Genomic DNA, 11,117 nt, shown 5'->3' on the forward strand with positions numbered 1-11,117 from the left:
GATGAACAAGTGATATCACGAAGAAGGTATAGCCAGACGCAAGAAACGGGTAAGATCGGTAACACAAGGAGAGATGGAGAGAGAGATCGCGCTGGAGCAAGAGAGAGAAATGGATGATCAAGTGAATATACCTCGGAGGAGAGCCGGTAAGAAGATGAGGAAGCGATGAACGAAGAACAGTGGAGTGATGTAGCGAGAGGGGAGGGAGAAAGGAAGAACGGAAGGAACCGGCGTAAAAGATCTTAATATAGGAGATCGGTTCGCGGAAGACTGATGTCCACGGCGAAAACATTCTTTTTCATACCAGCTAATACCCCCTCTCACTCGAGTACTATTCGGCAAGCGCTGCCCTCCTGCGGCGAACTTCTCAATTACAACTTATACAGTGAGCGTCAACGATGCTCTAGCCGGTACATGTGCTCCTTGTGGATACAAAACCGACGGCAATAAGGAAAAAAAAAGGAAAAGAATGCTGTGTTGTTGGGATGCCGGCCGAAATCTTCTATCTTATAGGTTTCTTACCTGCCGTGTCTGTCCTTTGTTTGACAATAAAAATATGATATTGGAATATGTATTTTACGTCACTTTTGTAATTTTCGGTCCTCTCGAAGAGGTATATTTTCAGCAAATTATCAAATCCTGCAAAATTAGTTTCTTGCATTTGATGATATATCGTTATTTCAGTGATTACTTACCACTGTTTATTTGAGTTATTGAAGTAATATCTACTTCAATTCACAGGTGGCAGCACTCTCGATGATGCCTCACTGTCAAACTCTGAAGTATCGGAAACACGGGAATGGTTGGTCTAATTAATATTTTTCAACGGTTATGTATACCTTGTAGTAAATTAATACTTATCAACCATAAAACAGAATGTGATCAAATAAAATACATACCACAAGTGACTTCATGTCTGATAAACGAAAAATTATAATAATGATGTGAACGGACGATGATAACTAGCTGCTGATTAATGTACGACGTATTAATGTACGCTGCTGATTAATGTTCATGTACGACGGTTTGCATAAGACAGGTGCCTTAGGCCAACTTAATTCAATATTAATAAGATCATTTATTAAAACGATGATACGATTGTTACGTTTATCATTGTACTACGTGAATAAATATAGAACAATGCATGAAGGAGATAGTTACAGAAAAATCGATACAGCTATTGTACATAATTTTATCTTAATAATATATTCATCTCATCTGAGAGCGATCAAAGATACGAGAGAAGTTAGGATGTAGATTCCAGCAGCAAAGAGAAAATAACCCACAATTGCATTCTTCAGAATCAGTATTTCTGAAAGAGACAAAATGACGGAATCAACTGATAGAACCAATTAAGGTTATGATCATATTGGGAGATGCTCATTATCGTATTAATCACTTACTGACTAGAGGCAAAAATCCAATAAGTGCTACTCCAGCAGCAACATCAGTAAAATCCTGGCAAATTCCTGATGACACTTTCTTCTCAAGTAATCGCAGAATGATTGCACAGCTTCCGCTACCAATTCCTAGGACTAGACCAGCTACAGTGATAGCGTCGTGGTTCTTCGATTTCCAAATCACTGAAAAATTCCGAAGTTTCCTTAATAACAAATAATCAAAATATTACAAATCACGACTGAAGATCACTTACAGAACAGACCAAAAGTACTGATTAGCGGTGCTATGGAAATGAATATCGGGAAACCGGAAATCTTTCTGTTCCTTTCCTTTGCGATGACTGAGCATAGAGACGAAGAAACACAGTTGCCTCTAGTGATGAACCAGAGGATACTAAACTCTGCGAGTATCATCGAGAAACCAAAAATGCTCAAGAGAAATGCCTTCTCTTGGATTGGCATGTGAGCCTCCACGTAATTGCTATAAATTGGCAAGAAGAAGATGACGGCAGTAAGACAAGTGTCATTCCCTAATCGAAACAACGTAATGACTGATAAGAGGGGATAGTTCAAACGACATAACGAAATCCTATGTGCTTTGTGTGACGTTATCACTTCAGGCGAATTTTCAACCAGATAGTTGCCTTGCAAATTGGAATTTTCATCTGTGTACTTGTTGATTTCATCTATACTTCTTCTCTGTAATACATGTCGATGACACGCGATGATCTCCTCTTCCTGTTCATATTCATCCTCTTCCGGTATTCCTGGGAGTACATCACAGACCATGTAGCGTAATTTCACTCGGTAGAAGAATAAACTTTGATCATTGCTTAAGTACATATTTGATAGTCTCTCCCCCCTGAAATGATGCATATAAGAAATTTATAAATATAGACATATAAAGTATATAGTATTATAGATTCGCAATGTTTTCCAAATGGGTATTGTATCCATGAACGTACCCTGTCCTGACGAATGGACCATTCGCAGCCTTTTCCACGTCGCCATGCGTCAAGTCAAGATTTGCTCCTCGATTTTCCTTAAGTTCATTCTGATCATTGAGCTTCTCCGACGAATTCAATAACAGTGTGATTGGCAATGCGTGCAAAGCTGCAGCAGCTAATGGAAGTAGTGCTAATCCTGGACCATTACTGCTGATGAAGACGCAACCCAGTAAAGGCCAAAACGCGAGTCCAACACCGACAACACCCATGTCCCAGAGGGGTACTGCTTGGTCCCCTGTAAATACAAGGAACGTAAGGAAGATTGGCAGTCAGCTAAAAGTGGTGAGTTGGCATGATAATAAAATAAGAAAAAATATACCTGCGAGAGATCCAAGGTGTTTCAAATAAAGATGGACCAGGGCGACACCAGCACCAGCCCCAAGCCCATAGATTAAATTTCCATAAGGGGGTTGCTGAAAGGCTGCCAAAACCATGAAGCAAACGACAGCAACAATGCCAAGAGCTGCTGTCAACCGACTGCCAGATCTGCCAACGATCTTGCGCCAGCATGGAGCTGAAACAAATAAATTCGCTGCGGTGACGCTTACTCCATTTAAATATTTATTAAGTACTGCGTCCATCTTTACGTTTCGGCGACTCGAGGGCTTAATATTCATATATCCCTGATGTACTGGATGAGGAAGTCTCGGGGTGCTAGGATGACGACTGGCGTGATTGTCGTGACAGTGATGAATGTCGTCACAGGAAGAGTCTTCGTTCTGACGACAATGACGAGAACGCTCGACCTCTCGAAGTCGCACGAAAGTCGACAAAGCGAATCGGACGAACCACCAACCGGATATGTGCTGGATTGCTGCATAAAGGATTGCTGCGCATGCGCCCAGCCAGGTATCCATTGCGCTCTCCGAAGATTCTTCTTCCTGGTCCAGGTCCATTTCTCGAGCAGATAGAATCCCCTGGGCAAAGTACACGCTCTGGCTTAGAACCTGCACAGAGCGGACGACGACCAAGGCGTAAGGAATGACGAACTGATAAAATCTGTAGGAAAAATGACAGTGACGGTACCTGTACGAAGATGATGAGCAGAAGTCGCCGGAAACGAACCATACTCTTCCTGTCTTCCGGGTTTCCAAATTAAAAATTCAACAGTTCAATAATACGAGGCGACGTAAGAAAAGCGTTGCTACCATTATCCAAAAATCCTACTCCACTCAACTGTCAATAGATGTCAACGCGACAATCGATACGCAGCGTTATCGATTGTCGATTGCTGATAAAATGAAATCGCTATCTTATCATTGCTGAAAAGAAACGGGTAATAAAAAAATTGCAGAAAACAAGGCATGCCATGTAAAATTATTAATCCAGTTGAGAAATTCAGCAACATTGATCATTTTCAAAAATTGCTATCTGACATCGTCGATGAAATTTTAACCCGCGTAATTCGAACGTTAGATAGCCTCTGATCTAAATCCCAATCAAATTGGAAAATGATCTCGTTACGTACTAACTAAGCTAATATCGCTGCTGTCCTGATGTGTTTCTCAAATGGCAAGCGAGGTCAACCTTATTGCTACGTTCGATTAGTCTCCTTACCTTATCTGGCATTACGCGTTCAGAGTGTTATCACGTGGTTTGAGTATATGGTGATGGAGGTAGGCACGTGGAAAGATAGAAGAAGGAGAACGAAGAACGAAGGGGAGAAGGGGATCGCGAATACGCGAATATGCTAATTGGCGATCAGTTGGGAACTAATCCTGGTCACTTCCGTGAAGGAGTCACGATCCGTAAGGTGGATCGAATTGAATTTAAACCGGGTGTAATTTTCCGCAATGCCCATGAGGCGATCCCGTCGGCAGGCGTCGGCCTGGCTCCCTCTCTAATTACAGATAGATTTAATTGGTCCCCAACAGGAAATTGAAATCCTTTCAGACAATTGGTTGGAGCTACTAAAATGCATCTTGTTAATTACCTCCCGATTATCCGGCTCGGAGAGTGAAAATCACTCGTTAACCTATCGCCGAGAGCAGCCTGATGCCCGTTATGTGGGTACCTCTCTAATCACTACTTTACGGTAGTATGCAAGGCGAATTAAAGTGTTCCAAGCGACAGGTGAATTGGTCGAAGCTGATAGATCCTAATATCCCCTCTTTGACAATTGAGACCAGACCGACCAGACTCTTTGCTTATGCTTCGAATTCTTCCGACAAAGAACCACCTGATTTTCATCTTGAAAACATCTCTAGTCGCTCTCGATGATGATGATCATTGCCAGTCGGCCATCCAGTTGGCAGATCTTCCAGCTGATCTTCGTGGTAAGGCTGCACACTTCATTAATTCTCTGTGATCAATAATTTTTATGATGAAAAAATTGTGAATTTCTTTAAATAGATCTGTTGCTGCTTTATTGCTGGCAGCAATGCTGTACCATTTAGAGTGCACAGCATCCGGCACGATGATGGACATGTGAAAGAGAGGCGGCTGCAAGAGGACGGGTTGACACCAAAGGAGAAGATGTATTTATATAAAGACGCTGAGTTTGCAGGGACAATCAATGAGAATGAAAACGACCAAGATGACTATTACAGTTTATCCGATTCAGATTATTCAGGTCTGGATTTATCCGAGGAGATAATTGAACCGGATCTGCCGAAAATACCTAAGGGAAAACCAAGCGATAAAAAAAGTAATAGTACGAAACGTGATCCAGTAGAAGATTTAATTGCATCTGCAATAAATATCAGTTGTAATTCAGCTACGAAAAAAAATCAAAGATTGTCCAGCAGCTTTATTGATCTTTCTGCACGTCGCGGCATGGCTGATCGTCACGATGAAATGGAGGCTAAGATCATGAGGAGCGTCCACGTAGGTGAAGATGTTACTCTTTGTTGGATCGAGACTACCACTATCAAAGAAAATACGAGTGTAGTGCCACCAGTACGATTGGTAATTAGAGAGTATACGATATCCTTTGAGAATTCCGCAACTATTCCCAATCCTTATCTGGAGTGCTCCAGATTACCGGGTGAGATCGAACCTGGTATTGGAAATGACAAAAATCTTGGGAAAAAAGGTCTTTTTGAAATAATTGACGAAGATACTAAAAAGAGTCGTATGGTCAATTTTACCATTGTCGATCACGAAGGTGAAATTGTGATTTGGAAGCATAAGCGAGTTCAGTGTGGGGTTGGTTCTGTTGTCACAAAAAGTATTCTTGAATGGTCCAGTGATAGTGCACAGAATCCTAAAAAGAGGGTTGAAATCAAGGTCAGTCCAAAATTATATGGATTTAGTGTTCGATCGCAGCCTCCAACTACCACCGCCAGGCCTGCCCTTATGAATTCGACTGGTTTTGATCTTACTGCTGTTCCCTCTTTGACAACTGAAAAATCATCAAATGATGATTTATCGCCAATAATCAGGAGTACTGCTGAAACCATTGTTGATACTACGACAGATGCTAGTACCACAATTGATACTAATACTGAAACTAGTACCACTGTCACTGAGTGCTGTAACACCGATCAAACTGAAGATGCTGAATCTACTGAACCTACTGAACCAACCGAACCTACCGAACTCACCGTGTCACCAACAACGACAGAAAATTTGGAAGAACATTGTAAACCTGGCGAAACATGCGAAATATCCTCCGAATCAGTCTCAAGCACAGAGTCTTCTACTCACGATCAGAAAATCACATTAAATGGTTCGGACGAATCCTGTTCTGCCACCAGTTCTGAATACTGCGAAACATCTGATGAGGTAATGTTTGAGGACGGGATTTCATTTAAAATAAACGATACGGTAACAACAAGAGACAAACCTCAGACAGGTGATCAGGTCGTGAAATTATCGACTACTTTTAGCACGGTTCCACCATCAACAGACTCCAAACTTAGCTTTGCCTCAGAAGACGGCAGTGTTATTACTACTACTGAAAGTTTAGCTCAGTCAACTGTAGTGTTAACAGAAGGTACTACCTTAAAGGACGATATGAATTTAGCAACATCTGGATTAAGAAAAAATTGTATAGATGACAATTGCCACACGACGACAGAAATAAACAACGTTGAAGATGAAACATTATTAACGACAGTATTGACAGAAGAGACGGGTACAGAAGAAGCAGAAACAAATATATTAATAACAGACTCAATACCAACAACAATGGAAAGTCGTCGTAGTACAATACCCACGCCGCAAACAGGTATAACAACAACCGATACTAGTTCCGTTCATAGCAATCTAACTGTCAGTACAGAAACCAAGCACCGATTGGTCCTCAAAATTAAAGTGACACTGGAGCACGTAAACGAGCGCATGGAGAAGCAGAATCTGATTGAAGTAGAAAAAAATCTTCTTTTGCATGAAGATCCACGTGAACATAGCAACAACTCAATCATGAGCCAAGTTCGAGCGTTGAATGACAGTATCAGTTTTCAAAAGTTGCAGACTCTCTTTAATTGCTCTTCACTTGAGAAATTGAACAAACGCATCTCCAAGTGGGCGGTGGCTCATTACTCCACGTCATTGTCTGAAGATCAATTGGCAACAACTTCTGCATCAGAATTATTGAACGAGACAAGCAGTCAGCGGCGAAAAAAAAGAGCGCTTGATAACAATGCAAATGAAGATCTTCGCACGGGTATTGACAGGTTACTTGATTCATCGCTGACACAGGAAGGAAGAAAGAATTTAAGTCGTGCTAAAGAAGAAAGACCAAAAAGGCTGGACGACAACTATCGTGTACTGCGACGATGGACTCGAGAAACTTTAGCGAAAAGCTCTGATGGTTCGGCTGGATTGAACACGCTTACCGAGTTCAGCATTTACGCACCACGTTAAGAATTTTATTAAAATATAATTCAGTACTTGTGTTACATTCAAAATTATTCGAAAAAAAACTTCGCCCCATTTAAAATTAGTAATAGAATATAAAATGGAAACTACTCATTCATACCTTATTCTAATCCTGGGTTACAATTATGGCATGTTCATTTATATTGCTTTAATTAGTGCAAGTATAGGCTGTGCTGGCTACGCATTTAGCTATTGTTGGATTGAATACCGTTGTTGTAGGACATTTCATTTGCATAATCGTATAACTGCTTCCGTTCGGATAGCAAAAGTAGTATGACTGACAGGTGGAATCTGTAGTATCAGCAAATCTTCCATACGCGGTGCAACTGAATGCAGTTGTAGTAGCGACAGTCGTCGTTGTAATGGCTGCAGAGGTAGTTGTAGTAGCCGGAGTTGTAGTTGTAGTAGTCGGAGTGGTAGTTGTAGTAGTCGGAGTGGTAGTTGTAGTAGTCGGAGTGGTAGTTGTAGTAGTCGGAGTGGTAGTTGTAGTAGTCGGAGTGGTAGTTGTAGTAGTCGGAGTGGTAGTTGTAGTAGTCGGAGTGGTAGTTGTAGTAGTCGGAGTGGTAGTTGTAGTAGTCGGAGTGGTAGTTGTAGTAGTCGGAGTGGTAGTTGTAGTAGTCGGAGTGGTAGTTGTAGTAGTCGGAGTGGTAGTTGTAGTAGTCGGAGTGGTAGTTGTAGTAGTCGGAGTGGTAGTTGTAGTAGTCGGAGTGGTAGTTGTAGTAGTCGGAGTGGTAGTTGTAGTAGTCGGAGTGGTAGTTGTAGTAGTCGGAGTGGTAGTTGTAGTAGTCGGAGTGGTAGTTGTAGTAGTCGGAGTGGTAGTTGTAGTAGTCGGAGTGGTAGTTGTAGTAGTCGGAGTGGTAGTTGTAGTAGTCGGAGTGGTAGTTGTAGTAGCCGGAGTTGTAGTTTCAGCATCGCAGGTGTAGCTTGTGTTGGCTACGCACAGAGCTGTCGTTGGGTTGAAAACGGTTGTTGTGGGACAAGTCAATTCCCATAGAGAATAACTGGTTCCATTGAGGAAGCAAAAATAATATGATTGACAGGTGGTATCTGAAGTATTAGCAAATCTTCCCTCTGCGGTACAGTTGAAGGCTTCAGCGGTCGTAGCTTCTGTCGTCATTATAGAAGCTGCAGTTGTAGTTTCAGCATTGCAGCTGTAGCTCGTATTGGCTACGCACAGGGCTGTCGTTGGGTTGAAAACGGTTGTTGTGGGACAAGTCAATTCCCATAGAGAATAACTGGTTCCATTGAGGAAGCAAAAATAATATGATTGACAGGTGGTATCTGAAGTATTAGCAAATCTTCCCTCTGCGGTACAGTTGAAGGCTTCAGCGGTCGTAGCTTCTGTCGTCATTATAGAAGCTGCAGTTGTAGTTTCAGCATTGCAGCTGTAGCTCGTATTGGCTACGCACAGGGCTGTCGTTGGGTTGAAAACGGTTGTTGTGGGACAAGTCAATTCCCATAGAGAATAACTGGTTCCATTGAGGAAGCAAAAATAATATGATTGACAGGTGGTATCTGAAGTATTAGCAAATCTTCCCTCTGCGGTACAGTTGAAGGCTTCAGCGGTCGTAGCTTCTGTCGTCATTATAGAAGCTGCAGTTGTAGTTTCAGCATTGCAGCTGTAGCTCGTATTGGCTACGCACAGGGCTGTCGTTGGGTTGAAAACGGTTGTTGTGGGACAAGTCAATTCCCATAGAGAATAACTGGTTCCATTGAGGAAGCAAAAATAATATGATTGACAGGTGGTATCTGAAGTATTAGCAAATCTTCCCTCTGCGGTACAGTTGAAGGCTTCAGTGGTCGTAGATTCTGTCGTTGTAGCATCAGTCGTCGTGGCATGAGTCGTGGTAGCATCAGTCGTCGTCGCATCAGTCGTCGTCGCATCAGTCGTCGTCGCATCAGTCGTCGTCGCATCAGTCGTCGTCGCATCAGTCGTCGTCGCATCAGTCGTCGTCGCATCAGTCGTCGTCGCATCAGTCGTCGTCGCATCAGTCGTCGTCGCATCAGTCGTCGTCGCATCAGTCGTCGTCGCATCAGTCGTCGTCGCATCAGTCGTCGTCGCATCAGTCGTCGTCGCATCAGTCGTCGTCGCATCAGTCGTCGTCGCATCAGTCGTCGTCGCATCAGTCGTCGTCGCATCAGTCGTCGTCGCATCAGTCGTCGTCGCATCAGTCGTCGTCGCATCAGTCGTCGTCGCATCAGTCGTCGTCGCATCAGTCGTCGTCGCATCAGTCGTGGTTGTTTCTGCATCTGAACACTCATCCGCAGTACACATGGACGACGAAGATACAGAACAGTATGTACCGACAGGGCACGTTAGATTAATACTTGACGCAACATTGTTACTGCATATTTGCAAAGTCGTACAAGAAGAGCAGGCAAATCCATAGGAGCCACAATCCGCACCGAAGCTGCATTGAAACAACGTTGCAACGAGGACCTGTGCAATCATACAAATATTCTTTATGACATAACATCATTTCAAAGCGAAGCAAAATATTATATAAATTAATTCACCGTCCCGATGACCAGCATCTCTGTCTTCACATCCGTCTTCATTTTACTGAGCTGTTTTTCAAACGTGACACCGGCTTATGACAACTTCTTACCAAGACATTCGCTTTATATAGGAATCATAATAATCTCCAACATTTTATTATTTTATTGACCCATATTCCAGGAGTGTCATTTATCTAAGTATTTATATATTACGTCATACAATTGGTAATACGTTTTACAATTGAAGATAACCAGATATTATCAAAAACGCAATTTCTGCTTTAATCCTTAAAACTGAGCAATTAGCGAAATTCAATAATAAAATCTCAATGCACATACTCTTGCAAAACAATCCAATAAGAGAAACGTTATTGCAATTGGCAGAGCCAAACGAAAGCCGGATGGGTCAGAGTTGGCATTCGGTAGCTATAACAATGACCGCCATTTGGTACGTTTTCTTAGAAGACCCTGATCTTCCCTCTCACTCTCTCGTGGAGCATAAACGTCGCTACGCAATAACAGCAAAGAGGAATTCGTACAAGAGACATTACAGCCAGTACCGTCCAGGGGCACTAATATTCCACTGGATAACTTTCTCGCGACTTTCTGGGGACTTTGTATTCCGAAGATTCCTCGTCGGTTTCCTCATTCTAATGTTGCGTTAACGTGACGCGTATCGATAACTCGTACTACACGTACACGTACAGTCTTGATATTCAATATTTTTTACCTTTCCCACTAAATGAATAATTTACACAGAATTAAATAGCATCGCCGTAGCGACCCTTACGAATATATTCCGTAGAATCCATTATAATAAAAAAACCAGGTAGACGAACATCCAGCATTCGTGCACCCTTTATCCCAACGACGCTCAGTAACCACTGGGATTAAGATTAGAGGGACTCCTTCCTTCTTCAGTCTCCATTAACAACCTGCAGCCAACTTCACTACCCTTAGCTTCTTACTGAGAACCCAACTACCCTGGTAACCTTTCTTGGAAATATCTGAGTACCTGGTGGACTCTTATCCAGGTATATATTGCTTCTTCAATTGCTATTACTGTTTGGTCAACAGAAAAATATGTAGGTTCAGGTACTTGGATGAAGATGGTGGTTCAGGGTACAGGCTGCGGTACTCATAGTGAATTGGTCTTTTGGGCTGCTTGTCTGTCTGGCTGCCTTAGGAAAGCAGGTATTCGAGTATGGGACAGGAGAGAAATGTTTGTAGTGCAGTCGAGGAGAGATCGTTGGTGGTAGTAGCAATGGCGGTGGTGGTGTTCTTGGCAGTGGTGGAACGTTGGTAATGGTGAGAGAAGAGGAGACTCGATATAACAGGCCTAGGTGTGTGCTGCACAAATGGACTCTCTCTCTGACCCTTGTCAGGT

At 42.5% G+C, this 11,117-nt stretch overlaps 3 protein-coding genes across 6 annotated transcripts; 1 reads left to right on the top strand and 2 right to left on the bottom strand.

Moving 5' to 3' along the window:
• Nucleotides 1-1,029: 1,029 nt before the first annotated feature.
• LOC107267617 lies at nucleotides 1,030-4,360 on the bottom strand. 3 transcript variants are annotated; one of them, XM_015739555.2, is made up of 8 exons: nucleotides 3,965-4,360; nucleotides 3,434-3,669; nucleotides 3,204-3,354; nucleotides 2,727-2,921; nucleotides 2,366-2,642; nucleotides 1,655-2,262; nucleotides 1,404-1,583; nucleotides 1,032-1,312 (listed from the first exon to the last, which is right to left on the bottom strand). In XM_015739555.2, the coding sequence occupies exons 2-8, from the start codon at nucleotides 3,473-3,475 to the stop codon at nucleotides 1,215-1,217; spliced, it is 1,551 nt and encodes a 516-aa protein (XP_015595041.1). In that variant the 5' UTR covers nucleotides 3,476-3,669; nucleotides 3,965-4,360; the 3' UTR covers nucleotides 1,032-1,214. The 3 variants fall into 3 exon arrangements, with proteins under 3 accessions (XP_024940742.1, XP_015595041.1, XP_015595043.1); XM_025084974.1 differs by having other exon boundaries at nucleotides 1,030-1,312; nucleotides 3,204-3,324; nucleotides 3,434-4,360; XM_015739557.2 differs by lacking the exons at nucleotides 3,434-3,669; nucleotides 3,965-4,360 and having other exon boundaries at nucleotides 1,033-1,312; nucleotides 2,995-3,343.
• A 20-nt stretch (nucleotides 4,361-4,380) lies between these two features.
• LOC107267642 (probable serine/threonine-protein kinase nek3) lies at nucleotides 4,381-7,320 on the top strand. Its single transcript, XM_015739605.2, has 2 exons — nucleotides 4,381-4,683; nucleotides 4,760-7,320. The coding sequence occupies exons 1-2, from the start codon at nucleotides 4,624-4,626 to the stop codon at nucleotides 7,214-7,216; spliced, it is 2,517 nt and encodes an 838-aa protein (XP_015595091.1). The 5' UTR covers nucleotides 4,381-4,623; the 3' UTR covers nucleotides 7,217-7,320.
• Nucleotides 7,200-10,645, bottom strand: LOC107267643 (mucin-5AC). Of its 2 annotated transcripts, XM_025084966.1 has the most exons (3): nucleotides 9,749-10,645; nucleotides 8,998-9,671; nucleotides 7,200-8,763 (listed from the first exon to the last, which is right to left on the bottom strand). In XM_025084966.1, exons 1-3 carry the CDS (start codon nucleotides 9,788-9,790, stop codon nucleotides 7,380-7,382), a joined length of 2,100 nt encoding a protein of 699 aa, XP_024940734.1. In that variant the 5' UTR covers nucleotides 9,791-10,645; the 3' UTR covers nucleotides 7,200-7,379. The 2 variants fall into 2 exon arrangements, with proteins under 2 accessions (XP_024940734.1, XP_015595092.1); XM_015739606.2 differs by having other exon boundaries at nucleotides 7,200-9,671.
• Between the last annotated feature and the right edge of the window lie 472 nt (nucleotides 10,646-11,117).

This window comes from Cephus cinctus, unplaced genomic scaffold (genome assembly GCF_000341935.2).
Source record: "Cephus cinctus unplaced genomic scaffold, Ccin1 Ccin1_scaffold0422, whole genome shotgun sequence".
Lineage (NCBI taxonomy): Eukaryota > Metazoa > Arthropoda > Insecta > Hymenoptera > Cephidae > Cephus > Cephus cinctus.

Coding starts and splice junctions, on each gene's coding strand:
- LOC107267617 (XM_015739555.2), bottom strand. CDS start 3,475: ATGGTTCGTTTCCGGCGACTTCTGCTCATCATCTTCGTACAG. Junction 3,355..3,433: donor TGCTCATCATCTTCGTACAG/GTACCGTCACTG, acceptor CGCTCTGTGCAG/GTTCTAAGCCAGAGCGTGTA. Junction 2,922..3,203: donor AGCAATCCAGCACATATCCG/GTTGGTGGTTCG, acceptor TATTTGTTTCAG/CTCCATGCTGGCGCAAGATC.
- LOC107267642 (XM_015739605.2), top strand. CDS start 4,624: ATGATGATGATCATTGCCAGTCGGCCATCCAGTTGGCAGATCTTCCAG. Junction 4,684..4,759: donor TCTTCCAGCTGATCTTCGTG/GTAAGGCTGCAC, acceptor TTCTTTAAATAG/ATCTGTTGCTGCTTTATTGC.
- LOC107267643 (XM_015739606.2), bottom strand. CDS start 9,790: ATGAAGACGGATGTGAAGACAGAGATGCTGGTCATCGGGACG. Junction 9,672..9,748: donor AGATGCTGGTCATCGGGACG/GTGAATTAATTT, acceptor ATGATTGCACAG/GTCCTCGTTGCAACGTTGTT.